Source organism: Fusarium oxysporum, chromosome 1 (assembly GCF_000149955.1).
Source record: "Fusarium oxysporum f. sp. lycopersici 4287 chromosome 1, whole genome shotgun sequence".
Lineage (NCBI taxonomy): Eukaryota > Fungi > Ascomycota > Sordariomycetes > Hypocreales > Nectriaceae > Fusarium > Fusarium oxysporum.
Genome location: NC_030986.1, coordinates 4,755,516 through 4,781,341, shown reverse-complemented (window position 1 = coordinate 4,781,341; position 25,826 = coordinate 4,755,516). Strand labels below are relative to the sequence as shown.

The 25,826-nt window shown below is 48.6% G+C and overlaps 11 protein-coding genes and 1 non-coding gene across 12 annotated transcripts; 9 read left to right on the top strand and 3 right to left on the bottom strand.

Annotated features, from left to right (window-relative positions):
- Positions 1-460: 460 nt before the first annotated feature.
- FOXG_01002 (uncharacterized protein) lies at positions 461-5,299 on the bottom strand. Its single transcript, XM_018377704.1, has 3 exons — positions 4,990-5,299; positions 1,363-4,939; positions 461-1,314 (listed from the first exon to the last, which is right to left on the bottom strand). The coding sequence occupies exons 1-3, from the start codon at positions 5,200-5,202 to the stop codon at positions 659-661; spliced, it is 4,446 nt and encodes a 1,481-aa protein (XP_018233468.1). The 5' UTR covers positions 5,203-5,299; the 3' UTR covers positions 461-658.
- Positions 5,300-5,461: 162 nt separating this feature from the next.
- On the top strand, positions 5,462-6,864 carry FOXG_01001 (40S ribosomal protein S11). Its single transcript, XM_018377703.1, has 4 exons — positions 5,462-5,621; positions 5,709-5,884; positions 6,047-6,285; positions 6,340-6,864. Coding segments are annotated over exons 1-4 (486 nt in total). The 5' UTR covers positions 5,462-5,619; the 3' UTR covers positions 6,409-6,864.
- A 62-nt stretch (positions 6,865-6,926) lies between these two features.
- Positions 6,927-8,205, top strand: FOXG_01000 (uncharacterized protein). The gene is made up of 2 exons (XM_018377702.1): positions 6,927-7,564; positions 7,618-8,205. The coding sequence occupies exons 1-2, from the start codon at positions 7,076-7,078 to the stop codon at positions 8,047-8,049; spliced, it is 921 nt and encodes a 306-aa protein (XP_018233466.1). The 5' UTR covers positions 6,927-7,075; the 3' UTR covers positions 8,050-8,205.
- A 291-nt stretch (positions 8,206-8,496) lies between these two features.
- FOXG_17992 lies at positions 8,497-8,570 on the top strand. The gene has a single exon. It is a non-coding gene; the product is annotated as a tRNA-Val (tRNA).
- A 179-nt stretch (positions 8,571-8,749) lies between these two features.
- Positions 8,750-10,502, bottom strand: FOXG_00999 (uncharacterized protein). The gene is made up of 2 exons (XM_018377701.1): positions 9,749-10,502; positions 8,750-9,701 (listed from the first exon to the last, which is right to left on the bottom strand). Exons 1-2 carry the CDS (start codon positions 10,323-10,325, stop codon positions 8,875-8,877), a joined length of 1,404 nt encoding a protein of 467 aa, XP_018233465.1. The 5' UTR covers positions 10,326-10,502; the 3' UTR covers positions 8,750-8,874.
- Positions 10,503-10,868: 366 nt separating this feature from the next.
- Positions 10,869-11,457, top strand: FOXG_17991 (uncharacterized protein; the record flags this gene model as incomplete). The annotated part of the gene is made up of 3 exons (XM_018398022.1): positions 10,869-11,171; positions 11,223-11,346; positions 11,402-11,457. 3 exons carry the CDS (start codon positions 10,869-10,871, stop codon positions 11,455-11,457), a joined length of 483 nt encoding a protein of 160 aa, XP_018233464.1.
- Positions 11,458-11,680: 223 nt separating this feature from the next.
- FOXG_00998 (uncharacterized protein) lies at positions 11,681-12,307 on the top strand (the record flags this gene model as incomplete). The annotated part of the gene is made up of 2 exons (XM_018377700.1): positions 11,681-11,773; positions 11,822-12,307. The coding sequence occupies 2 exons, from the start codon at positions 11,681-11,683 to the stop codon at positions 12,305-12,307; spliced, it is 579 nt and encodes a 192-aa protein (XP_018233463.1).
- Positions 12,308-13,222: 915 nt separating this feature from the next.
- On the top strand, positions 13,223-18,456 carry FOXG_00997 (CMGC/CK2 protein kinase). The gene is made up of 6 exons (XM_018377699.1): positions 13,223-13,560; positions 13,617-13,658; positions 13,715-13,893; positions 13,954-14,148; positions 14,202-14,621; positions 14,670-18,456. The coding sequence occupies exons 1-6, from the start codon at positions 13,488-13,490 to the stop codon at positions 14,781-14,783; spliced, it is 1,023 nt and encodes a 340-aa protein (XP_018233462.1). The 5' UTR covers positions 13,223-13,487; the 3' UTR covers positions 14,784-18,456.
- FOXG_00996 (uncharacterized protein) lies at positions 15,248-18,457 on the bottom strand. The gene has a single exon (XM_018377698.1). The coding sequence runs from the start codon at positions 18,332-18,334 to the stop codon at positions 15,404-15,406; it is 2,931 nt and encodes a 976-aa protein (XP_018233461.1). The 5' UTR covers positions 18,335-18,457; the 3' UTR covers positions 15,248-15,403.
- A 158-nt stretch (positions 18,458-18,615) lies between these two features.
- Positions 18,616-20,888, top strand: FOXG_00995 (beclin 1). Its single transcript, XM_018377697.1, has 2 exons — positions 18,616-19,054; positions 19,105-20,888. The coding sequence occupies exons 1-2, from the start codon at positions 18,970-18,972 to the stop codon at positions 20,478-20,480; spliced, it is 1,461 nt and encodes a 486-aa protein (XP_018233460.1). The 5' UTR covers positions 18,616-18,969; the 3' UTR covers positions 20,481-20,888.
- A 184-nt stretch (positions 20,889-21,072) lies between these two features.
- On the top strand, positions 21,073-22,186 carry FOXG_00994 (uncharacterized protein; the record flags this gene model as incomplete). Its single annotated transcript, XM_018377696.1, has 2 exons — positions 21,073-21,454; positions 21,511-22,186. The coding sequence occupies 2 exons, from the start codon at positions 21,073-21,075 to the stop codon at positions 22,041-22,043; spliced, it is 915 nt and encodes a 304-aa protein (XP_018233459.1). The 3' UTR covers positions 22,044-22,186.
- A 129-nt stretch (positions 22,187-22,315) lies between these two features.
- On the top strand, positions 22,316-25,796 carry FOXG_00993 (uncharacterized protein). The gene is made up of 2 exons (XM_018377695.1): positions 22,316-23,226; positions 23,281-25,796. Exons 1-2 carry the CDS (start codon positions 22,995-22,997, stop codon positions 25,515-25,517), a joined length of 2,469 nt encoding a protein of 822 aa, XP_018233458.1. The 5' UTR covers positions 22,316-22,994; the 3' UTR covers positions 25,518-25,796.
- Positions 25,797-25,826: the final 30 nt, after the last annotated feature.

The window sequence follows — 25,826 nt, the reverse complement described above, 5'->3', positions numbered from 1 at the left end:
GGTTTATGGAACTCACTTGACATATGATGCGTGAAGGTGAAGATTTATCATATCGTATTGTACTGAAGGGATCTTTTCAAGAAGCAGAATTTGAAGAGTCACGGGTTGTTTGGCGAATTTATTGTTACTCCCAGCATTCTTTTGTTGTGAATCAAGTCCTTGACAGTGGCCAGGCAGACGCTGGCAGTATCAACCCACAAGACAGTCGCTGAACAAGCACTAGCGAACAGTGGCAGTAGAAATGAAATCTCTTTCAGACACTGAGGTGTGTTGGCCTTGCTGTGTGAGCACTGATCCTGCCTGAGAAGTGTAGATATTGACAATAAAGAGATGGCTCTGTTAACATAGTACCACATCAAAGCAATACCTAGGGTGCCTTCAAGTTTGGCCTTATTGTATCACCTCCATTCCGCTGAAAGGTCTTTGATGCTTACGCAGTCATGGACAAACACGAGATAATAGTTAGTGAATAGATGATTTTATTTTCACAAAAGCCTTTGTTGTTAAACATCGGCCAATGGAGCAGTGCCACAAAGCACTGCTATAGACAAAGACAAACGCAAACCTAGGTATCTGTGTCCAAACAACGCCAGTGATTCGTTCCCATATGCTCCAATTCCCGTTACCATCGTCACTCATTATACTGGGCTTGTATGCACTATCCTGCCTTGCGACCTCTCGCAATCAGTCTTCCGTGCAATTCAACCATCACGTCACTCCACTGCTCTTCTCCAGCCCCAACAGCCTTGCCAATCCGTGCCGTTAGAAATTCAGTCACTTTGGGTACGTTAAAGTGTTCACCATACAGCACCTTAGCATCAGGTGCAATCATCACGTCGAGTGCTTCGGCGCTGCTTTGACCCTGGAGATCCAGCTTGATTTCAAGACGAGTCTCAAGAGGCACGAGCAGCAAAGATGTTGTGATGGCTATACTTGAGTCGGATGTTTTCTCCACTGTCGTGGGAAAGGTAGCGTTTAGTCGGACAACTTGCGACGAGACGAGGTTTGCCTTGTCCCAGGCATTTTGGACACTTTTTAGGAGGTGGGCAACCTCAGTGCGGCTATGAGGAAGCGCACGAACGTAATCGCGAATACTCTGTAAGAAGAACTCCTTCTCTGTTGTCTTGGGAAGTGCGTTCTGTTCCCGGCTATCAGCGATATACCAGAGATCAATTGCCGAGTTCGGTTGATGCTCCTGGAACGCGGCGATATCAAAGACGATCTCAATCTCACGCCTGTAGGCCATCGATAGGACAGTGCCAGATATGCCAGTCACTGACCAGCCACATTGCTTCTCGATGGAATCAACTCGAGCTAAGACTGTGTTAGTCACTGCCTTATAGTAGATTTATAAAGACTTACCTTTAAGACTGTTGACTTCTGTGCTCGTCCAGCCACGGCATTCCTCTCGTATCTTCTCAGACTCTGCGATTTCATCGACACAATTCTGCTTCTGGGTGATCAAGTCCTCGACTTCAACTTCTGAAGCTTGGAACTGCTCCCTTAGCTCTGCGATGCGCTTCTTCTTATATTCGACGTCCTCATCCAGAGACGCCAGCTCGTCGCGGGCAGCCTCAAGATCGGCAGGGTCACAGTCAGCAAGCTCCCGGGCGATCTCCTCGAGATTATTGCTTTCTTCCAGAAGGGACTTATAACGAGCCACAATGGCGGGTAGCACGGAATCAAGGAGACTCTTCTGCTTATCCAGAAGCTCCTTGTCGGTTTCCATACCATCGTCGATTCCTAAAAGACCTTCCTTCAATCCCTCTTGCAGTTTCATTCGCCATTCATACCACATGGCTTTGCTTAACAAGCGAGCGTGGTTCTTGACGTTCATAAACTGCTTGTCCATCAGAGTCTTGATCTCAGGTGTGGCCGCCATATACTCCTTGAACAGAGGCGGGTTCTCCTCAAATGTGTCGGTCTCAATTTCCTTCACGATTCGTCGGCCTTCCGATATATACTTCTTCAGCTCACGGCATGAGTGCTGATAGAGTTCAAGCATTGGCACTGTGCAAGCTCCAGCAACAACACAACGTTCGAGGGAAAGGTCCTCTTCACCGTCATCAAGGAATCCGCTGTCAAGGGTTCCGGGAGCTTGCGTGTGACGACGCTTGGTTGTTGTCAGCTCCATGAAGCGAATAGAGGTCATGTTCAGGAAATCCTGAAGATGAATTCTATCTCCGTCTTGGTCGGCCTCTGCCTCTACTTCGTCCTCCAGCTGCTCCGCATCTCTGATCGGGTTTTCATCGAAATTCACCTGGTGTCCAGCCCTGTCGTCTTCAACCTCCTTGAATCTACCCTGATGCCTTGGCGTGGTTGCTGCATCGGGCTTCTCTGGCGAAGACGAGATCGGTGTAGCAGTATTTGGTTGCAGGCTTTGTCGGAACGAATAATTCAATCTTCCCGTCGTCTCCTCTTTGGAGGGCGGTTGCTGAAGTCTGACGTTCTTGACAGGGCTTCCTTGGTGACCTTTGAGTCTTTTGACACCATCGTTGTCCTCTGGTTCATCTTCATCGTCGTCAAGTTCATTAGGCCGCTTGCCGAGAAGGCCTTTGGCACTTCCTACATGAAGGCTCTTGCGACCCCTGAGCGGCTTACGCTTAGGACTTAGGCTGTCAATCATTTCTCGTAGGTTAAGTGTGGCTTCGGCGCCATCAGCTTCCCTCTCAAGAATCTTTCTGCGGTTTTCTTTATCTTCTTCTTCCTGTGCCTCGCGATCAATCTCTTGTGTCATCTCCTTGGGGTCTTCAAACATGACGCCACGCTTTCCCGGCACGAAATTTGTAGCCATATCACCAATAGAGCCTCGTCGATCGAAAAGCGCAGCGACCTGTGGGGACCCAAGTCCAGCCCGGTCAGCACCAATTCCTGACAAGCTTCGTTGGGGTGTAAGTATGACTGTCGGAGTTCGGTTGCTGTTTCTAAAATTATTCTGGAAAAGACCTTGCTTGGGAGTGGACTTGACAGGCGATGGGGTCCTTGAACTAGCTCTTGTCGTTCTCACAGAAGATGGTCGCTTTGGCGAAGCTGAGCGAGGTTTTCGTTGCGTAGAGCGAGGTGTAGCCCTCTTTTCCGATACAACTGAATCGAGTTGAGGCGTAGCTGGTTTGGCTGATGTTGGTGTTTTGGCCTTGGTTGACTGCGGTGTTGTTGCTTTTGCAGGTGAAGGTGTGCGAGAGTTTCGAGGATTTGCTTGCGGAGTTGAGATTTTAGTACCAGTGATACTTCGTAGAGCACTCCTTGGAGTCCTTGAGGGTCCGGGGCTTGGTGTCTTAGTCTGCTTATTGCTCGGCGTTGTGGGTTTAGCTTGTTCGTCAACTGCAGTCTTGCTAATAGCGGCCTGAAGCACATCATCAGGACTATCTGCACTATCAGCCTCCTCTTCCATAACCCGCTTGCCCAGGTTTCGTGAGCCACCTGTCGCTTTGCTGAGAATACCCCCAATGGCAGTGGTCATATCCATACCCATTGTAGCATCGCCTTCATCCTCATCCGCATCCTCATGGTCTTCTGGATGGTCAGTTCCGGGTTTTGACAGGATCTGGCCAACTGCAAGAGTCATATCCATGGGGGCATCATCATCATCATTTTCATTTTCGGCACGGTTGACCGTACGCCTTCGAGAAGCAGCTATGCTCTTCCGCTTCTTTTGTGACAGGACTCCGCCTATAACAGTAGTGAGTTCCATTGACATGTCTTCGTTGCCGTCTGACCCCTCATCTTGCTCGAGCGCTGGGCGTTTGATACCACCAATTGCGGTCGTGAACTCCATGGTAGCCTCTTCCATTGGGGTATCCTCTTCCTCTTCCTCTTCATCGTCATTGTGAGCGCTGGTTCTCTGGGGTTGGCTGACAATACCACCAAATGCACGCGTAACATCCATAGACATATCCTCATCAGGATTATGTTCTTGTGGAGGTTGGGGTTTGATGATGCCCCCTATTACACGAGTGACGTCCATAGACATATCCTCATCGGGATCATACTGCTGTGCGGGTTGGGGCTTAATGATACCGCCGACTGCGCGTGTCATGTCCATATCCATGTCCATACTCATGTTGGTTTCGGTAGCGTCCTCCGTATCTTGCATTGCTTGAGCTTGCTGGGTCCGAGCTGGAGGCGGTAGATTTTCTTGATCTTGTGCAGCAATGTTGTTCTTGTTCTCTTTGCCCCATCCAAACATGGGGATATATTCTTCGTCCTCGTCAAGGTCGTCGTCTTCTTCATCTTGGAGTTGTTGATTGCCAGCTCTTCGCGCAGCCAGTCTGAGTGCTTCATCTAGGGTGGATGACTCTCCATCGGAATCGACCGATCGATCTGAAGCAGCTGTTGTTCCGGTCACATCATCGACAGTCATCATCGTGCCATCGTCGGATTCGCTGCTATCATCATCGCCATCTTCCTCAACATCGGCAACCTCTTCGACTGCATCTGCAGGCTCGGAATCTGAACTATAGAGCGTTGTCGCAGTGTCGTCTTCGGAGTTGTGGAAATTGACTGGTGGGAGTCCGGAACTTCGTCTCTGCTTCTTCTCTTCGTCATCGCGTTCCTTTTGCTGAGCGGCGGCATTGGAAAAGGCTGAGTTTCGCCTTGTTGAGTCAGTAGATGTCGTCGAGTCCTGGTTAAATTCAACTTCATGAAACGTGTGTAGAGTTGCCTCGGCAGCAAAAGATACGCGACGGTTTGCAAGAGATTTGCGACGAGCATCGCGACGCTCACGCTCCTCTCGTTCCCGAGCTGCAGCTTGCTGCTCTTCTTCTGTCTTGACTGCGATCTTGGATCCGCTATTATCCGCGCTATTCGGAGTCGAAACTTCTTTTGTTGGTTCTCCAAAGTCAATTAGATCGGGCTGTCTCGGCTTCATAGGCGGTATTTCAGGTATCGGCATGGTTTGTTTGAGAATTGAGCGCGGGGCTCTTGATGGGACTGCAAGAGACTGAATTTATTAGTTATTACTGTATGGAGTAAACAAGAATCATGTCTCACAGCTCGTCTGTTTCCGTTGGCTTTCATGAGAGCATCCAAGCCACCAGGACCTAAACTCTTGCTCCTCGACTTTTTGCGACTCGCGGCCAACGAACTTGTGACGTCGACGGTCGCATTTTCTTTCTCGAACGCCTTGTTAACATCTGTATGGGCACCGATTGATCTTCGCGTACGCCTTGTAGCAGGCAAAGTTGCATCGGCGGGTGCCATCATGCGTAATTGAGCTGTTGGGTTTTGTCGAGTCTAAAGTATAACCCCAACATGAAGCGCGACGACGATAAGTGATAGTGGGCTGTGACTTGGCTATCTCGCGTGTGTTTGTTTACTTTGGCTGCCAGGGGGGAGGGTGGGGCCAACATCGATCAACTTCAAATGACCCACTTTCGATCACAGCCATAGTTCGCGCCTGGTCACGTGAACTTGAGCCACAGCATTTTTAGTAAAATCACGTGGGTGTCTGGCACCTGCCTCGCGAAAATTACAAGCCCTAATTATCCTTACCTAAGGAAGGCACGCAAAAATTGGTGTTATTTTCTCCTTCCGCCTAGCATAGCCAATCTCAACCTCGCCTCACCCAGCTCAACCACACGCCATCTCGTTACGGTACCTGCCCGAGAAGGATAATTCAAGATGTCAGTGACAGTCCAGCCCAACTGCAGCGTCGAAACCGAATGAATACACGATGTCGAAACCGAATGAGTCGCTAACCTTTGCATCAGGGCGACCGAGTTGACCGTCCAGTCGGAGCGTGCTTTCCAGAAGCAGCCTCACATCTTCCAGAACTCGAAGACCAAGACCAAGAGCACCCGACCGGGCAAGGGTGGCCGACGATGGTACAAGGACGTCGGTCTGGGTTTCCGAACCCCTAAGGCCGCCATTGAGGGCAGCTACATTGGTACGTTCGACAGATTTGAGATTTGGGGACTTGGAGGAGCACACGAAAACGAATTTTGCCAAACGATGGACACATATACAACGACATCAATCGACCGTGCTGGGAGGGATTTGCGCAAAGAAAATAGACGTTAGAGCGCATCACTAACATTTGGATCTACAGACAAGAAGTGCCCTTTCACCGGTCTCGTCTCTATCCGTGGCCGTATCCTGACCGGTACCGTCGTTTCCACCAAGATGCACCGCACCATCATCATCCGACGAGAGTATCTCCATTTTATCCCCAAGTACTCTCGTTACGAGAAGCGACACAAGAACGTTGCCGCCCACGTCTCCCCCGCTTTCCGTGTTGAGGAGGGTGACCAGGTCACCGTTGGCCAGTGCCGACCCCTCAGCAAGACTGTACGTTTAGAACGAGAGATCTGATATCAGGGATGATCGCTAACATGATTCAAGGTCCGCTTCAACGTCCTGCGTGTCCTGCCCCGAACTGGCAAGGCTGTTAAGAAGTTCTCTAAGTTTTAAGTTGGGACTTTCTTCTGGCATTTTTTTCGGCGTGATAAGCATCAGGAGAGATGGGAAGTTTCTCCTGAAGGGTCGGGCACCGGATGTTGCGTTGCAAATGATTGTGCTATAGATGCAATCGCGAATAAAAAAGGATTCACGAAGACAATTGTTTTGGGTTGATGGTTCAATCGGGCGTGATATGGCTAGGAAAAGGGTCGTCATGATCTCAAGATTACGTTCATACCTTTGACTATTCGCCGACCAAAAAATGCCAGTGCCGTGAGGAACTGTTGTTTAACCTTTGTGATGCGGTTGTGTCTGTGGTGAAGATTCCAGTTCATGATAGATGCAACTGAAGTTTGATGATGACGTGTCATTTCGCCTGAATAAAAGAAATATTTATGACAATGATATGAGGAATTCCCATCTGAACTAAGTGCTTGATGTTATGATGTCGAACCAGCTGGAATCGTTGGATCCTGTGAATTCAATCTTGTCTGATGAACTACAAAAAATGGAGTTGGTAAGTATACAGTGCTGCGTACAGTGCATCGCTGAAATTCTTACCTCCACTTATCACAGTTGAAGCTATAGTTTGGAGTGTCAACTTCAAGTCCAGCTTCGAACTCAATTCCAACCCTTTTCCCGTAGATTGGCGCCAGTTTAGAGAAACAAACTTACTACAATGGGTTGGATATCTTCGGTCCTTGGTACCGACAAGTCGTCAGACCCTCTTTCGAAACTCGATCCAAGCCTTCGCGACTTTCTGGAGAAAGAATCTCCCCTCAAATACCCTTCGAACCAACCTACGAATCCTCCTCCAGCAAACCAGCAGCCCCGAAATGCCGATGCAGCGGTGACAGCTGCAGAACCACAGAAGCCAGTCGTACCTTCGGCAAGCCTGTATCAAGACGGTCGATATGCCCACCTCTGGAAGAACTACCAACCGCTCGCCGAGATCGAGGCAGAGACGGCAACAGATCACGAGAAGCTAATGAGCGTCTTGGAGGCATACAAGGAACGAAAAGAGGCCATTGGCAAGGCGGCATTGGAAAACTGTGCGGAATACCAAGAGGAGTGGGTGAATTGCATGAAGCATGGAAGCTGGGAGGATCAAATGCAGATGTGTAGGCATCAAGTTCGAAGATTCGAGAGGTGTTATATGATGCAATCAGTATGTTGTCTACTTTCGCTTCACTTAACATCTTAGTTCTAACTTTGTTTTAGCGTTTTCTTCGAGCGTTGGGACATGGGTCAGTAGTGGGCAGATCGCCTGAGGTGGAAGAGGATATCCAAATGCACGCCGACTCTCTTTATCAGCGAATGATCAAGCACGAGGAGGCAGTCGAGAAGGCTAAGGCGGAAGGACTGCCGGTTCCGGTCTTCCAGACAACATTACCAAAAGCCAAGAAAGATGCGGTCATGCCCACCGAAGAACTTCAACAACAATGGAAAGAACAGCTTGATAAACTACCAGCTGAGGAACGTGCGGTTGAAGAGGCTGCTCTTCGTGCCGATCTCCAGGCTAAGGCTGAGGTTGCCGGCAGCGTTCAGAAGATCTGGGATACACAGGCGGAGCAGAGAAAACAGAGACAGGCAGAGGGGACCTCTACATTTGGGGATTACATTGCATCTTTGTTTGGAAAATCTGGGAAATAAAACGGCGGGAAAGAGAAGCATATTGTACAATCCTGTATATCATGACGAGCAGACTATGGCACATCGCTCCAAGCTGCATGACTCAGTGTAAGACTATACGAATAAATGTATCAATACAATGACTGTGTTTTTGGTTATTGTTTATTATGAACTTCCATTAATCCAATAACTTAGGATGATTTCCTTGTAGTACCTCTCTATTCACCGGTATGAATATTCGCCACCAATGCGTCGCCACCATAGTAAATATAAACCTTATAAGTAAGCATTAGACAGCTAATCCAATCCAAGCAGATTGCAAGGGACTTATTTATGAAAACAATGTACTTTCATCTCATAACCCAGCTAAAATATTGTACCTTTTGCTACCCTAGAGCAGGTGAATAAGCCTCACAGTTGTTTGCAACTTCAGCGTAAGCTTACAGCTGTCTTCGTACACATTAGCACGGTTCCGTGGTCTAGTTGGTTATGGCATCTCGTTAACACCGAGAAGGTCCCCGGTTCGATCCCGGGCGGAACCACATTCTTCGTTGTTCTAGGTACTGAAGCACCGATATTATTTTTGTACTGCGGGCAGAAGAGAACAACAGAGCGTGGGTAGGCGAGGTCCCTACCTATATAACTTTATGCTCGGTCTTGGGATATACTAATATAAAGAAATAAAATAAAATAAAGTTTATATACTAGCTGGCATGCTTTGGCAATAAATAAATGCAATTTACTTAAGATGAAAAGGTTTTTATCTCTTTATTTACTCGTATTATCTTCACAGCAGCTAAATTAATTACAAGTAATTACTTGTTCATTGTTCTAGGTAGAACAATATCATCTATTCTTTACCTTCATCCACCCACTCGTTCCCCGACGCGGGGAATTCTTATCGCTACCTAACAAGTCTTTGTTGGGTTGATTCGTATCCACAAGCTCTTCTTCAACTTTCCATGCATCATCATCCAGAACTTCCCAGTCAGGGGCAGGCGCCTCGCTGAGCAGCTTCTTCTTGAGCTTGTCGGCCAATTTGATCGGACCGGGAAGCTTGAACGTCTTACTGAACTCGGTGCCCTCAGCTCCGCCGAGGTAGTAGAAAGTTGTGCCGTGGGAATATTGTCCCATGCGGCTGGCTTGGGCATCGGTATCATTCTTAGATGCGCTCGGATCCTTCTTGTTAGATGATAATGGATAGAGGTTTCCACCAACATTTTGGTGATTTGTGAGGAGCTCGTGTAAGTTGCGGCCCATATTGCAAATGTCCTCAAAGTGAGTCCTATCACCTATCGAAACACCTTGCGTACTGCAAGCCCAGGCGATGTTGTAGGCGAGCAAAGTCACACCTTCTATGAAATATGAGAAAGTTGCTGGATCTTCCTTGGCCAACAGCGCTGGTGGCTTGTCAATGAAAAGAGGTCTTGGACGTGAAACACGCTGGGACTCTGTGTCTCCGGAGTGAGAAGGATTCCCTACTCCTGCCTGACTAGGAAATACTGGATCCCCAGATCTGTAAGAAGCAGAAAGATTGAAGATAGTTGGCCGTGGGTAGTCGCGATGAGGAAGAGTAATTGCCGCAGGAAGACGGATTGAAAGATAGTGTGATACGAGCATAAGGATATGACATATGTGGCTGAGAGATGTTGAAATCATCTCTGGCGTTGATGCTGTAAAGGAGTTAGTATATAGTTAAAAGAGCCGTGAGAGAGCCTACAGTTCATTGTGGCCAAATCGACAACGGGAATTCCGCCAAGGTAATACTCATATTTGCCAGTAGAGCCTTCTTTAACACGTTCAAGTCCATATAGTCGGGCTGCCTCCATACAAAGAAAAGATCGTGTACGAGCCATATCGCCAGCGCTGCGAGACCACTTATACTTAAGTCTGCCAATGTCCGTTTCTATGTCTTTTTGCTGTTTTACTCTGCGCTCAACTAGGCCACCAGATACAGCTGCGATATCCGACTTGCGACGAGAAAGTGCAGCTTTCCGGGCCTGGATCTCCTCTCTGGCAGTTTTGATGTCATTTCTGAGCTTATCGGCAGCGGCCAAAATTTGTGTCGTTCTATCTTCAGCTGTTCGTTGTTGCGCCTGTAGTGATTCCTTGTGAAACTTGTTTGGGGTGCTCGTCTCATCTAATAGTTCGTTTATTTCATTTTGGAGACTCTCGTTTTGCAGGAGAAGTTCCACATTGTTTATGCGACCATCAAGAAGGGAGTTCCTGGCGTCCACGGTACAGAGAAAAGGGAGACGCTCTGTGTCGTGAATGCGATGACAGATATCGCAGTCCATCCTGGCTTTGTATCTTTGCCACTTGCGTTAAGGCAGTTGTCGCTATCTGTTGATCTAAGAAGGCCAAGGGAAGCACGTTCAGCCTTCCGGTAATAAAATAGGAAAGGCGGGGCGCATCTTTGTAAGCCCGAGATAAGTGATTGAAAGTGAAAGCCAGATGACTTGTAGGCTTTGAGGTTGAAGATGGGAGTCACGAGTCGAGCATTGATAGTGACGGTGCTGTGGCGCATGAACGTAAGCCACACAGGCAGCCAACTAAATGATGCAGGAACACCCACTTCAAGGCTTCAACTGTTAGTGAGCAACTATATTTGATTTAAATAACTTCACCATTTAGGTATCGGGAATTAATTTTTCCTTCACTGAACTGTGTCAACTTTGACAGAGAAATCACCCCTCCGTGGAATACAAGATTCAAGACTCATTACCGACGCCTCAAGACAGTTGATCAGGCTGCTCACTCGACAGTGCTGCACGTTCCTAACACACACCCCTGTTGCTTGGCCGACAAAACCCCTGGCGATTCAACGCGAAATGCCCAACATGGATACAGCACTTCCACTACAAGAAGACGGCGAGAACCATCCCAGTCAAGACGATATCAAACCTTCTGTCCCTGCTCCTGAGGAAACAAACATGAGTAACATCCAGAAACATCCGCACGCTAGTAGAAGGACACCCGAACCTCAAGTTGATCGACAAGCCAACAATTCTGATCCACCAGACACCCCTGGTGCTCTAGAACCGTTTGACTGGGATGAGTTTGAAGCGCGTTATGAGGCTGCTTTGCAAGAGGCAGATGAACGGGAGCGGGAGATTCTGAAGGAGGCAGATGCTCTATCAAAGGTGAGTTCTTTTGAGCAATGACATAGACTGATGAAACTAACGTCTGGCGAGTACTTCAAAATTTGGGCTGCGTCTGCGTCAGCGCACGATGATGAGCGGGCAGCGAAGCGCCTGCAAACACGACGACGCTTTGTGAATCTCGCTGAAGATAAAATGGAACGGAAACAACAGCATTGTGAGCCCGACGTGCTTTTTGTCCCATCCTTTGACCAAATATTGACGCTTTGCAGATGATCAAGTTGTGAGAGCCTTCGAAAGTGCTCTAGCGCTTCTCAAGTCCCAGTGAGCTATCTATGGGCTCTGGGTTGGTGGCGGAAGCTTTAACCGGCTCCATCATCAAACTTTTGGACTGTCTTCTCACAACATACTTTGCTTGCCAAATATGCTAGCCAGGCTGCCAGGACATATTTATCTCTTTTCACACTGGACGAACTTGATGTTGGTGCATTGGCACGTGACATAATTTCAGCCTGGACGCGTCTTCCGCCAATCTCGCGAAATCGCAAATCATGCCTGATCTCGCGTTAAAGAAAAACCAAGACATGCCGCAATCAAATAATGGAAGTACAACGAATGCGCATGTAATACCCAACATTTCCCCCGTATGTTACCCAAATATGCGCAGTTTGATACTTTACTGATACTTCTAGGATGATCTTGTTGCTTTCCACGAATCCCATTTCTCGCACACAGCCGTCGCCGCCTTCGGATCTGAATTCATAGACTCGCCCCCCCAGGATCAAACTCAGGATGACGCCGTCGACGACACCTGGGAGGAGGAAGACGATAACCTGGGCTATTATCCGGATGGTGTGAAAAGGACTTTGACGGATGCGCAAATCGAAATATTTCGACATTCAGAACTCGAAACTCTGCGCAAAGAGAAAGAAAGAGCGAAACAGCTGGGCTCGAAAGAAACAGCGCCGTCGAGCGAGGCCATGGATTTGAGCGATGATACCCCTACTTCCACGCAAACCAAAAACATGTCTTCCTCATTACCCGCTTCCTTTCAGAGTAACAAGAAACGAAAGAAGAAGAAAGGTCTTCAGCGCCCTCGCCCCGAACCGAAACCAGACTTGCGCAAACGAACCTGGGACGTTGTGGACAAGGGCTTGGACTCGCTGGAATACGACTAAGCATGTTCCCTGGATGTAGAAGGGATACTGCTTTTGGAGTTTCGAACGTTACCCACTAAGAGATTTTGATTTGTAAGTTGATACTCCCTAAAGTGTGTTTGAACCTCGTTATGATGAAAACCCTTGTATCGTCATCCTTAGTCGGATCGGGGCTGGGGGTGGACGAAGTATTGGCTTCGGCTGATATTGACACCTCTGCAGCCCTGAAATGTCGAGCAATTAATCTTCTCTCTGAGAAATGAGGCTTTTTATTCGTATTCTTCCTAGCAAGCAGTTTGTTCATGTTGCTAACCCTGATCGTGGTGTAGCATACGGTCTGAATCAGGCCACTTTGACAAGTTTCACAACGCAGCTTGTTCGTATTGTATGTCTTTCGACGACCAATGAATATATGAGGTAGGCGTTTTGACTCCAGTAGATGTCAAGCTATGTATTTTGTTCAAGGCCTATTCGTGATGCACATGTGTCTGTTTGGTACCAATATTGAATTCGTCTTGTTGTCGGGGTCTCAGAAGAAAGGGAGACAAGTATATTCTCGAACTACATACCTCTAGGAGATGTGTCTACTGTCTAGACCTACCCTAGGCTTAGCTTGTGCATAAGATAATTATATTTGTTTAGATGATGACAAGATGTTCATGAAGTAACATTTATTAGCAGACTCAACCCTTTGGCCTTGGAGAGCCTAAGCCCTTCACTGTTTCTCCGACAGCCTCTCAGTCTTTTTAGACTGTGTATAGGTTAGTAGTCCGTAGTCAATTAGAAGTGAATGCCAGAAACGGCCAGGACGCATCCACTCAATTCAGATACTGCACAAGCCACCATCTATTTGCCTTGTGATTGATTTGGAGGCACTCGTGCCCATTCGGCAGGCCGATAAGCGCCCCAGCGAATCACAGACCAGCCCGCCCGCCAAAACAACGGGGCAAACCTGGGCTGGGCTGGACCCGACCTGAAATGCCATCCCACCTTGATTTTGCAAACCAAGTCAAAGCAGGTCCAGCCTCTCCTCTTCAGCCTCTTAGACTAGAGACCTTGGGTTGGGCTCGATTAGACATATGCGAGTATCTCGGCCTCAACCTCTCATCTTCAGCATCTCTATCGCTCCGACCGTCATCGAAGTCCCGCCACACCATCTTCTTCTACCGCCTCCCTGCGACGGTCTCGATCTCTGCCCATCATGGCGCGCGTCTACGCCGATGTCAACCAGAGCATGCCCCGCAGTTACTGGGACTACGACAGTGTTAACATCAGTATGCCCTCACCCCACGTGAGAATTCCCTTGACAACGAAGCTGATAACCATGTAGGCTGGGGTGCCCTAGAAAACTACGAGGTCGTCAGAAAGATTGGTATGTCGTCGTTGTCCATTTCGTTGCTTGGTTATTGACCCCTTGTGCGTCTGTAGGCCGTGGAAAGTACTCTGAAGTCTTTGAAGGCATCAATGTCGTCAACTACCAGAAATGCGTCGTCAAGGTTCTAAAGCCTGTGAAGAAGAAGAAGATCAAGCGCGAGATTAAGATCCTCCAGAATTTGGCCGGAGGTCCTAATGTTGTTGCCTTGCTCGACGTTGTTCGGGATGCGCAGGTTGGTGCCAACTTTCTCAACTGACATTGTCAACATGTAACTGACCACAAACGCGAACAGAGTAAGACGCCGTCCCTCATTTTCGAGCACGTCAACAATACCGATTTCCGAAGCCTCTACCCTAAGTTCAATGACATCGATGTCCGGTTCTACATCTTTGAGCTCCTCAAGGCTTTGGACTTCTGCCACAGCAAGGGTATTATGCATCGAGATGTTAAGCCTCATAACGTTATGATCGATCATGAGAACCGAAAGGTTGGTCATTCTGGCGTGACACGTCTGACGTAGAGCTTACTGACAGTTTCCAGTTGCGTCTCATCGATTGGGGCCTGGCCGAATTTTATCATCCCGGTACCGAATACAACGTTCGTGTGGCCTCTCGCTATTTCAAGGGTCCAGAACTGTTGGTCGATTTCCAGGAGTATGATTACAGTCTCGACATGTGGAGCCTGGGAGCCATGTTTGCTTCTATGATCTTCCGAAAGGAGCCGTTCTTCCATGGGAACAGTAACTCGGACCAGCTTGTGAAGATTGCAAAGGTTCTCGGTACTGATGATCTGTTTGACTACATCGATAAGTACGAAATTGAACTGGATGCGCAATATGACGACATTCTCGGACGATTCCAGAAGAAGCCCTGGCATAGCTTCGTCACCTCGGAAAATCAGCGATTTGTTTCTAATGAGGCCATCGATTTCCTTGACAAGCTACTGCGATACGACCATCAGGTTTGTTTATAGCTCCGACATCTCCTATTTGATCTAACATTTGTATAGGAGCGTTTGACCGCCAAGGAGGCGCAAGCGCACCCCTACTTCAACCCTGTCCGTGATCCCGAGGTTTTCAAGCAACACCTTGCAGCTGCTAATGGCGCTGCCAACAAGTCTTGAGAGTGCTTGGAGTCGTAGCTCTCCAACACTCATCATCTCTGGCGATCCATCTCGTGGCAACTCTTAACCATGATACCCTGGACCGGCGGTTACTGCTTTCCTTTGTCGGTTTTCCAACCCTGATAGGATACACCCATATTGGGAAGAGAATATCTCAGCCGGATCCGCCTCGATCCTTTCCGCCGTGAAAGCGCGTCGACTCAGTGGCCCTGTGAGATGGATTTCATGAGAATGGGGCTGTATGAGAATATCCTACAGCCTTAGCATGACGTATGATTCGGTCGGTTCGGTGCGGTGAGGAGAAGCTTGCGCGACATGCCGCATCATCTCGGACGTTGTTACGGGGGCGATGTGGAATGAGACAATGTGGTTTCGGCGTTCCAGGTTCTGGGGGTTATAGCACATTGAGATCGAGGGCTAATCTAATCACCAACACTCCTAACCTTTTTTTAGCTTTGTAGTTGGAGGTTTTCATGCTTTTGGGTCAGTTTTTCTCGAGTAGCGTTAAGCATCAAATAAAACCACAGCGCTATGTTTGCTTGTTGTATATTGATTCCCACAAGGCTTTATTTTCTATGGTCTTCTCTACCAAACGTAATCTGTGAGATCAGAACGGCCATTCATATACAAGTGAAGCAAAAGTCTCGGCCACATTGATAACCATCTATACCACAGGTTCGTAACGTGCCCCCCGGTGTCTTAACAGTGTTGGTAGGACTGGACATCTCATGGAAACGCTTTCTACTGGGGGTCCGTTGGATTTCTCTGGTTAGGGCACTCGCTCGCCAAATCCTCTTTGTTGAAGGACGGACGCTTGCTGTCTTTGATGTTGATTTGACTCTGCGCGCTAACTCATCCCGAGACTCGCCGGTGTCTGATTCCGAATCCGACACAAATGAGAGGAGGGATCGGCGTGATGATGGTGCACGAGTAGTACGAATGGAAGCATGACGAGGGGTGTGTGGTTTGTGTGAGCTTGAAGGAGGTTCTGTAAGGGGAGTCCTGGTATCTTTCGGCTTCCGTGGTGTCGATGCCCCATGAACCATGGTATCTCGAGGCAATTCGGGGAGAGATTCGTCATCATGTACAGCTTCGTCTTGAGGAGGCGCATAATCAGAGGAGTTGTCGTTAAGACGAGACCTACTCTCGTCAGGGGGATCGCTATAGTTGGGAGGTTCTTCAACATGGACGGGCGAAGAAGGACTAGCGGCAGATGACTGCTCGTCTCCGATGATTATAAAGGTCTCTGGTGCTTCCATAGGCCCCTCCAGAATTGTACTTGGTTCCTGCAACAGCCCGGATGGCGTCAGAGGCACCGGCTGTTCCTCCTGGTCATCTGAAATATCCTCATTGAGTTCTGTTGACTCGTCTGTGCTGTTATTGGACTTTTGGAGCTTTTCCCAGGACCGCCGAAGCTTGATGGTCTCATCTGAAGTTCTAGCTTGTGATCTATAAGACGCTGGGCTCTTGGGTTCGCTCGTTAGATGATGTGTTACTGTACGTTCTTCAGTCTCTGTATCATCATGATCCGATTTTTGTAAGGTTTCTTCATCGCGATCGGGACAACCATGGCTCCTCGTAGCATAGGTCGAGTGATCTTTGGCCCTAACTTCAATATCGGGATTCGCAGGATTCGACTTCTTTGGCGCTCCAGCATCATGCTGTTGAGGCACCGTGGGGCCCCTTGTTATGACCTTCGTACTGGAAACAGTATTATTATTTTGAGCCTTGCGTGTTGAGCCTTTGGGTCTTCCCCGCTTGCGCTTGAGAGGCTCTATAGTCTGGCCCTGCATACCCCCAACCGTAGGCTCAACTATGGGTGCTGCTCGTTGGTTGGGTTTTGGTGAATTACTCGCAACATAGACAATGGGCTCAGCGCTTCGAATTCGATCCTGTGTTGGCATGAGTGGCGGTGGAGGTTTTCGGTTTTCTACCTGGCGTTTTGGTGCTCTGATCCTTGAAAGAACAAGAGGAGCTTCATCGTCTGAAAGCTCCATGCTAGGAACGGTAGGTACATCAGAAGCATAGTGTCTGTCGTTGCCCGTCTTGCGCTCCGGTGCCTCAGGAGCACTGCTGTTGAAAGGAGTCGCGGTGTCCTGTGAATCTGGTACAACCTGCCTTTGGGAGGTCGTCCCCCTTTCGAGTACTTTTGTTGGCAACGTATTGTCGTGAAGCTCCTCCGAAGACGAGGCACACTCGTCGCCAATATGATCGACGCTTTCGAAGTCTTTGCGAATAACTGGATCAGCCTTGTATAGCTCCACGCTTAACCTCTGCCCTGATTTCTGCCATTCTTTGGCGTCGTCCCATGAGATCTTGCCCATATACTCAGTTTGTTTCCTCGCTCGGCCAGACCGTCTCCGACCAGAATCGTCTTCTTCGTCGTTCTTCTGAGGCACTTTCACAGCATTTCCATTGGTTTCTTCCAGTGCCCCTTGTGAATGTCGGTGAACCTGGCCCTTCGCAGGTGATGTTTCTTTTGTTGGGAGGACAAGACTCGCCTCAGGGGTCGACGCTACCTCAGTAGTCTCAGAGAACATCAAATCATCGTCGTCGTCGGTATCATTTATAGTTCTATCAGGGGCCAGATCTTCCTGATTATCGCGTGGCTGTTCCTCAGACATGGATTTGTGATGGTCATCTGCAACTGCCTCCTCTTCCGTACGAGAGCTGCTAGGGTGTCTGCTCGTCGCCTGCTTGGAAGATGCTTTCATAGAGCCGGCCCGCTTTGTCCTCTTGGCCCGGTTACGACTCCAAATCGATGTCTGTCCGTTATGAGTAGGGAAGTCGTATCTGCCCCCGCTAAACCAAGGTCCTGGCATACTCGGCGGCATGTTAAAGTATGGAGGAATATCGTCCCGACCCCAGGCTTGCATGGGAAACCCGTGCATTCTTCCCCAGGGCCCAAATCCTGGAGTTGGTCCGAATCCAACTGACGAACCTGGTCCATAGGATGGAGGACCAAAGTGAGATTCGCTGGTATGCAACATGGCGTTAGAAATTTGTGAGGGATCCATGGCCGTATCCATATCAGTTTGTAGTGCTTCCCGGGCGACTTCGCTGTGAGTCCTTTGGCTCGTTGGCGCGCCTTGTTCTGCAAACGTTGGTTCTTGGTTGTTCTGATTGTCGCTCTGAGAATGTTGTACTCCTTTGACTGGTTCTTCGCTATCGGAATATCCATCCGTAAGGTCCTCCAGCAGAACTCCTTCATCTTCGTCGATATTACTGTCGCCCTCCATCCATAGTCCTTCAACATCTCCCTCGTCACGCATATTACGCAAATGACCGTTGTTAACGACAATTTCTCCAGTGTTCATGTCGATTTCGTCGCCAATGCCCTCAAAGTCCCGGCTGTATTTTTCGATAATATGAGCCATTGTGGCTTGCAGTTTATGGTCAGCATTCGCCCGCTTGAGTGCAAGCTGAATATCAGGGTCTCGGCGCATCCTGATCTCTTGGGGATGTGAGGCAAGTTCGTCATCGTCACTTTCATCTTGAACCTCTTTTTGAGCTGAAGAGCCCCGTCGCCTTTTCTTTGTCGGTGGTTCCATTGTCACTATGAAGAATCTTTGTCGACATTAAATCATGCATAATTTTGCGACATATTCTTTAACAGGATGCATGGTAGCCTTCCATTTTGATGGCTCCTGCATTCTTTGATGACGATGTTTCGTTGGAGGAGCAACTGAAGGGTCTAGACGCGCCGTGACGCGCCATTAGGGGCCGTGCATCGCGTAAAGTGCTTGGCTCCATATGGATCTTATCGATCAATTTGGCGGGGTTAACTACATGCTTAATGCAAACCATCCGTCCATTATCATGTGGACGCTATCAACCTTTGATAGCTTCATGTGACCTTGTGAAAGAATATGAAAGCCAGGCTTAGTTGTGATAGATCTTTCTTTGTAATTAGTTTCTTTTCTTTACTTGTTGTGTAATGAAGGATATAGCTTATTCTAAATTTCTCCATATGATTCCGTACCCTGTGATCAACTGCGCATTGGCTCGTGGCTCCCAGTGCTAAACATAACCCGACGTCACCGCTAAGACATCCACACCTTACTCTGTCCATTTCTTTACTTTCCCTACCTTTCCCACCAACGACACGGGACGCTTTCTCAAAAGCTCTGTACAGCGCATTCATCCAGCAACCGTTCTCGAACAATGCCTGCTCGCTAACCCAAGTATGAACTGCCAGAAATGCCGCCAGCCTCTCAGGCTGGACGGGTCCCTCGAGGACCTCAATCCAGCCGCCTACGATGTGCTTGTTTGTATGTGGCCTGATCCTTTTTCTGCGCATGTATCTGACCTCGCTCGCCAGCATCTACATCTCCCCAAACCCTCAAGAAATCATCTGTAACGAGCCCACCGATTACGCAACCACAAGAGCAAGCGCGCAAGTCTCTATACGAAACAGTCTCAAGAAATACCGGGCCACCGACGTTCAAGCGCAACCATGGAGGGCATCCCCGCGATTCCTCTATGTCTTTCGTTTTATTGTCAGAGTCCCAGATGACTCACCCGAGTCAGCCTCCAGAGTCTCACGCTATGCCAACAGCATTGCGCCGTGCCAGCTCTGCCAGAAGTAATGGGGATAATGTTGACGCGCCTGTGGGAAACGAGATGGATAGGGTCAACCGACTTTTCGAAATTCTATCTGCGCGATCCGATATCGACCACCCTATCTGTGTTGAATGTACGGAAATGCTTGTTGAGGGCCTACAGAAGAAGCTAGAGGTTGCTTCACGCGAAAGAGACGCCTATGTGAAACATCTTAAGGAGGCGAAAGCAAACAAACCAAGCGAAGAAGACATGAAAGCTCAAGAGGAAGCGCTGAGAAAAGCTGAGCAGGATAGAGCAACAGCTATGGAAGAGCTGAAGAAGCTGGAGTCGGAAAAGACTTCCTTAGATGAGGAGCTCGTAGCTCTTGAGGAGGAGTCGCGACAACTGGACAAAGAGGAGGAGAAGTTCTGGAGGGAACGAAACGAGTTTGCTACCAAGATGGGTGAATTCCAGGCGGAAAAGGACAGCATCAACGCCAAGTACAGCAACGATTCCCAGCTCCTAGAAAAGCTGCAGCGATCTAACGTATATAACGACACATTTTGTATCAGCCACGATGGGAGCTTTGCGACAATTAACGGTCTTCGGCTTGGTCGTCTCTCTAACAAACCGGTAGATTGGCCAGAAATCAACGCCGCGTGGGGACACGCACTGCTACTCTTGGTTACCGTTGCGGACAAACTTTCCTACAGATTCGATGGATATGACCCGCAGCCTATGGGAAGCACGTCAAGAATCATCCGATACGAAGTACCAAGCCCTTCTTCCAGTCGACTAGGCAGTCGCGCTGTCAATGCCCCCCCAAAGAAGCATGTACTTGAGTTGTACAGCTCTGGAGATATGCCTCTAGGATTAACATTCATGCACCGACGCTTTGATAACGCCATGGTTGGGTTCCTGGAGCTTGTACGACAGCTGGGCGCGTATGTCCATAGGCAAACAGATGCAACGGGCACACCTCTTAGCTTGCCATATAAGATTGACGGTGACAAAATTGGCGATGTCAGCATCAAACTCGGCATTGCGCAAGATGATGGATGGACGAAGGCGTGCAAGCTGACATTGACGTGTTGTAAGTTTCTGCTCGCGCACGCCAGCAACGTCACTTCCAACGCAAGAAATGGTGGGAACTGAATAACTCCGCCGCTAGTTGACTGAAAGAACTTGGGGTTCTCTGATTTGGGTTCTCTTGTGTCTCCCTTAGGTACTAAAAGTGGTGGAGTTTTGGACAAGCTGGACGGCGTTATAGGGTGGAAATTGAGCATAGAGGCTGCGTCCCTTCTGTCGTATAGAATTATTTGGCATCATAAATGGCAATGAGGTGACCGTTCTTTTTGCCTGTCTGCCTCATTTCCCCAAAAGCGCAAAAATCGCAATTATGTGTTCCGGCCCGTATCATACGAGAGTGGTGCCTTCTAGTCACCTGGATGAGTATTGCTGGCACGTCTGCTTTCTGTATAGAGGTTCACTTTTCGCTTTGTAGGTACCTAGGAAGGCCGACACCTTCCGATTGTGCTTGTTCAATACTTAGCAACAGACCAAGCTAAACCAGGAGCCTGAGCAGTCACTTATTCTTCGTGATTCATGGTCTCGCTGCACTTCTCCTTTTAAACCCTCACATGCACAACAACTCCCAACTTCTTCAACCTGAAGCATCCTCTATCGAGCACTAATGGGCAGTTGCGCTCATTGTGGCAAGTATTCAACCGTGGGGTGCTCCCATTGTATGGGAGCTCCAGAATACCAAGACGGAGATGCTGTCACTACCTTCTGGTGCAGCCCTGAATGCCAGGCAGCTCACGAGCCAACTCATCAAGAGTATTGCTACAACATGCAACGACGGAAAACTCTTTTACGTACAGCCGAGCTACTCAAAGCAGCACTTTTGGCGTACAAGGAGGTTGTGTATGACATTCATTTGACAAAAATCGAACATGACGAAGACTTCGGAACTCTGGTCCTCATACACAACCCGAACCGAATTGAGCGCCATCTTTTCCCGAGTCACCTCACCCGTATTGAAAATCACAAAGAAGCCGCTCTTCTAGTGAACCAGTGTACTATGTCGATTTCTCTCCTTGGTCCGATGACCAGGGGTCTCTTGGCCGGTAGGTCAAGCCGTCTATTCTGATCCAGGGTCATCCTGCTAACAGGAATCGATTAGGAATTGTCTCTCGAATGGATGTCGCCATTGTTGAGATCCGGAAACCCCTCCTCCCTATCAGATTTCACCCCCCTGATGGCATCATGACCGACAGGGTGTTCCATACCATTGTCGAAGCGACGTTGGACTCATCAGGGGAACGATGGTTGATCGACATCACAGGCTGTCAGTATGGCTTCCGGGATATTCTGCTTCCCCTCAAGAAATACATTACACAGAACAACTGCTCCTCGTATGAGCTGTTACAGCCTTACGGTCACACTGAAACCACCGACCAGGACGAGCTTCCACGCTCGCCTTTCTTCATACTCACAGGAGGGCCCAATGAACAACAGTTGGCAGACATTGAAATTGAGAAAGGTTATCGTCGACACTTCGCCACTCTAGTTCGCGCATTATTTCATCAAGGATTGACTCAGGGGTCTGACGCTCACTTTGCAGCCATTCTCGATGATTTGGCCCACAGAGTGATCACACACATGTCAAGTTATCAACCTCATCTGGGGGCATATCAGGAGAGGACTACGCACTGAGAGCTCTCTGCTGGCTTGCTTGCTTGGGTTCAGATGGGTTGGCGGGAACACACAGGACTAGTTCCGATGGTTGGCTGCATAAGATAGTCCAAGGCTTACTACGGGGCATTTTGGAAGGCAGTGCAACCTTGTGGATGGTAGCCTACTTCTGTAGATAACCGAGAATTGAAAGTTGATTTCCTTTCTCAATCAGTCGAAAACGATTTGCTTATTTCAGAAATATTTCAGTATCAACTGGGACAGCGACCTCAAGGCAAGATGTCAAAAAATACCTAACATCGTCTAAGGTCTATTGGCCCCTAGACTGAATAAACTGTTTGGTGGAGTAATGATCTGGGAGCTTACCCTCACAATAACTTCATATTATAAATCCCCCGCACATCAAAAGACAGATCCACTTTTGACCTTCAGCAATGCCACTTAAGGCTGCATAGGGCTGTGCTGCAGCTGGCATGCCCAATATCTCCACATCACTCCATATGCTACACCCAGGGAGCAAGAAAACTTCAGACATTGAAAGAGGATGCCAAAATGAGCTTGTCAAAGAGTCCCCTAAGCTTAGGCAATTTTAGGCAAACTTGCCTAAATCTTTCTATCATCTAGGATTGAGGTCCTAGGGTTTCTTGCCTCCCTATAGGCTACTCCAGAACTGTGTTACACTTGCTCAAGGCAAACAACCTGGGGCTTGAAACTTGGCGTTGCTGCCTTGACTGGTACCATAGCTAATGATAGGGGAACCCCTTGATTGGGTGGACTGTTTCTCAATACCATGATAGGCCAGTCTCAGCTTACACAGCTTTGTCAATTGCTCTATAAAGCAGACAGAATGCTCACAGTTTCTCCTCTGGTCGGCTCAGACCCTCAGACCCTCAGACCCTCTTGACATAACTGTCTTTTGACTTCAGTGTCTTTCTTATCTCCGTATAAGTTTGTTTGTTCTTCAGAAGCATCATGGATACTCCTCAGCCTCATGAAGTCAACGTCGTCGATGGCGACGACTCCAGCTCCATTGTGAGCTTCGAGGATATCCCCCCCAGGTCCAGGCCAAGATATAGACATAGTCCGCACATGGCCTCTATGCCCAGGGTGTGCCCAAAAACAGAAATTCTTAAGATTGATGGCAAAGTGCCAGACGTCCTTCATGTGGTCAAGTATCTCGGTTGGCAAAATAATGTCATAGAATGTCAGTCTTCAGCCATGTATCCTCTATGGTGATGTCGAGCTAACCGTATAGCAGGCCGCCAGAGCCCTGTAGCTTTCAAGAATGTTCCCCCGTATGGATTCAATGGCGATATCAACCTTGTTGTCGATGACGATGCAACTGGAGATGAGAAACCCGTTATCGAGATCATAACGAAGGTCTTACCCCGGAGCCGATCCCCCATCCCTATCCACCGTCGATCTCGAGGTCCTCGAGACCAGGAAGACAGGCCGATTACTGAAGCATTCGAGAACATTGATTATCGCTACGACAATCTCTACCCAGATGAAGGTCAAGATCCCGAAGTTCCTGGTCCAGAAATTTCACGTCCCTTCATGATCATTCATTCAGATCACCTTATCAATGCCCTTAAGGCCGTAGTAGCCTACTATCCTTACGTCAGCTTTGACGGCAAGCCTGTCAAGATCAATGCCCCTTACCGGGTCCTCTACCATCATCGACAGGAGCTCGCCCGTTACAAGGATCACCAACCATTGGCCCATGATTCTGATTACGCCGCGACTACATCTAAGCATATCGACGTTCTCCTCAAATTCCTTGACGATAACCTCGGCGATGAGATCCGTCGTGAAGAGGAGCGTCATCAACTTGCTACCCCTAGAGCTACCTTTGATCTCTTTTGGCTTCTGCTCAAGCCAGGTGAAGTCTTCTACGCAAAGCGCTATGATATCTGGACCCCATATGTCATTAGCAGCGTCACCATGGGGCAGGGACACAACAGCTCCTGTGATGTGTACAACATTAATTGCTGGATGCTCGAGTCAAACGGTACAAAAGTCAATCGCTTCATGTTCAGCTACAACCTCTCTCCCTGGCTTGGTGAGCAAGCCATCGGGAGCCTTTCCATCATTCCTGCAGCTTTTTGGCCTGAAGATCTCGAAGCCCAAGGCGGAATTACAATGAGGGAAAAGAACATTGCCCTAGGCAAGCTCTATTGGGAGCTTTTGAAGCGACCAACTTACATGGAATACGAGGGGCTTCTTGTGAATTCTGGGCCGAGCAACAGACAATGCCGTGGGCCAACCGGCTTCATGTGCGGCCGTGTTATATGTGATGCCCCTGGATTTGATACATTCTATAATCAAGGACCCGACAACATGCGCGCGGGTCGCTACCACCGCATCCCAGTTTACAATGAAACCGCGCCTCCTTCCAAGGACCATCTTCCCAAGGATCTCCCGCGATGTGGCTGCGATGCCTGTATGGCAAACCGCCCAAACTATAGTACCGAAAGCCCGTATCATGGATTCGAAGACCTTGATCCTACCCAAGACTCTCCCCCAGATAGCGACCTCTTCTATCTTGTGTGCAGCAAGACTATGCCAGGATTCCTCCTTGGCGACCGACGATGGGGTCACTTAAACATCGCCAACCTGAAGCAGCTGAAGACGGACAAGGAAGCTTTCAAGTATCTTGTTCTTGACGATGAGATCAAGATGACTGTTAAGGCCTTGATTGGAAAGTTTGCTGCTGACTTGGGAGACGGGAAGCTGTCCCCTTGGGGTAATGACTTTATTAAGAACAAAGGAGAAGGCCGAATCTTCCTGCTCCATGGTGCACCTGGCGTTGGAAAGACATGCACCGCTGAATGCGTCGCCGAGCTTACCAATCGGCCCCTTATTTCACTTACCAGTGGTGATCTCAGTGTTGACTCGTTCAATGTTGAGGCCAACTTGAGCTACTTCCTTGAGCTTGGCCAACGCTACGGTGCTCTTGTCCTCCTTGATGAAGCGGATATCTACCTCGAGCGCCGTCGCTCTAAGGATATTACCCGGAACGGGCTTGTATCTGTGTTTCTTCGGGCCCTCGAGTACTATCGTGGAGTTCTCTTCCTGACCACCAATCGTGTTCAGTCATTTGATACTGCATTCCTCAGCCGTATTCACGTCGCACTGCATTACAAGAGTCTTACTCACGAGGACTGTGAGCGCATCTGGACTCATAACTTTGATCGCTTGAGCCGAGATTCAAACGGTTTGATCCATGTCTCTGGTGCGGCTCGCGAGTTTGTGTGGAATAGCCAGGATGTTCGTAGTCTCAAGTGGAATGGGCGAGAGATTCGCAACGCCATGCAAACAGCCCTCGCTCTGGCCGAGAATGAGGCTCAAGAGGAGAATTCCGAGCGGGTTACAATCAGTGAGAAGCATCTCAGGGCTGTTGTGAAGATGAGCCGTGGATTCCGCGACTACATCAAAACTGCAGTTCCCCTTGAGGGATTTGAGAAGACTCTCAACGATTCCGACGAGGAGTGAGACAAAGAGACTCAAATTATCTCTTTTTATGTGTGTGATTGTGATTTTATTGCTTTCATTGAACGATATATGTAGTGAAGGCAATCTATCAGGCAGGCTCAGCGTCGATTCAGGAGTCTCTTTATTAGTACCTTAGTCAGTAACGATTTATGAACCCCAGATTGAATACAAACGAACTTCATGATTTACATAAAGTTTTGTGACAATAGCAAGATGCAACCGGCGAAATACAAACAAGTGCGAATGATCCTACAGGGTCTTCCATCACCTCTACCAGAGTATACTAAACCTAGTGATCTATTATATGAA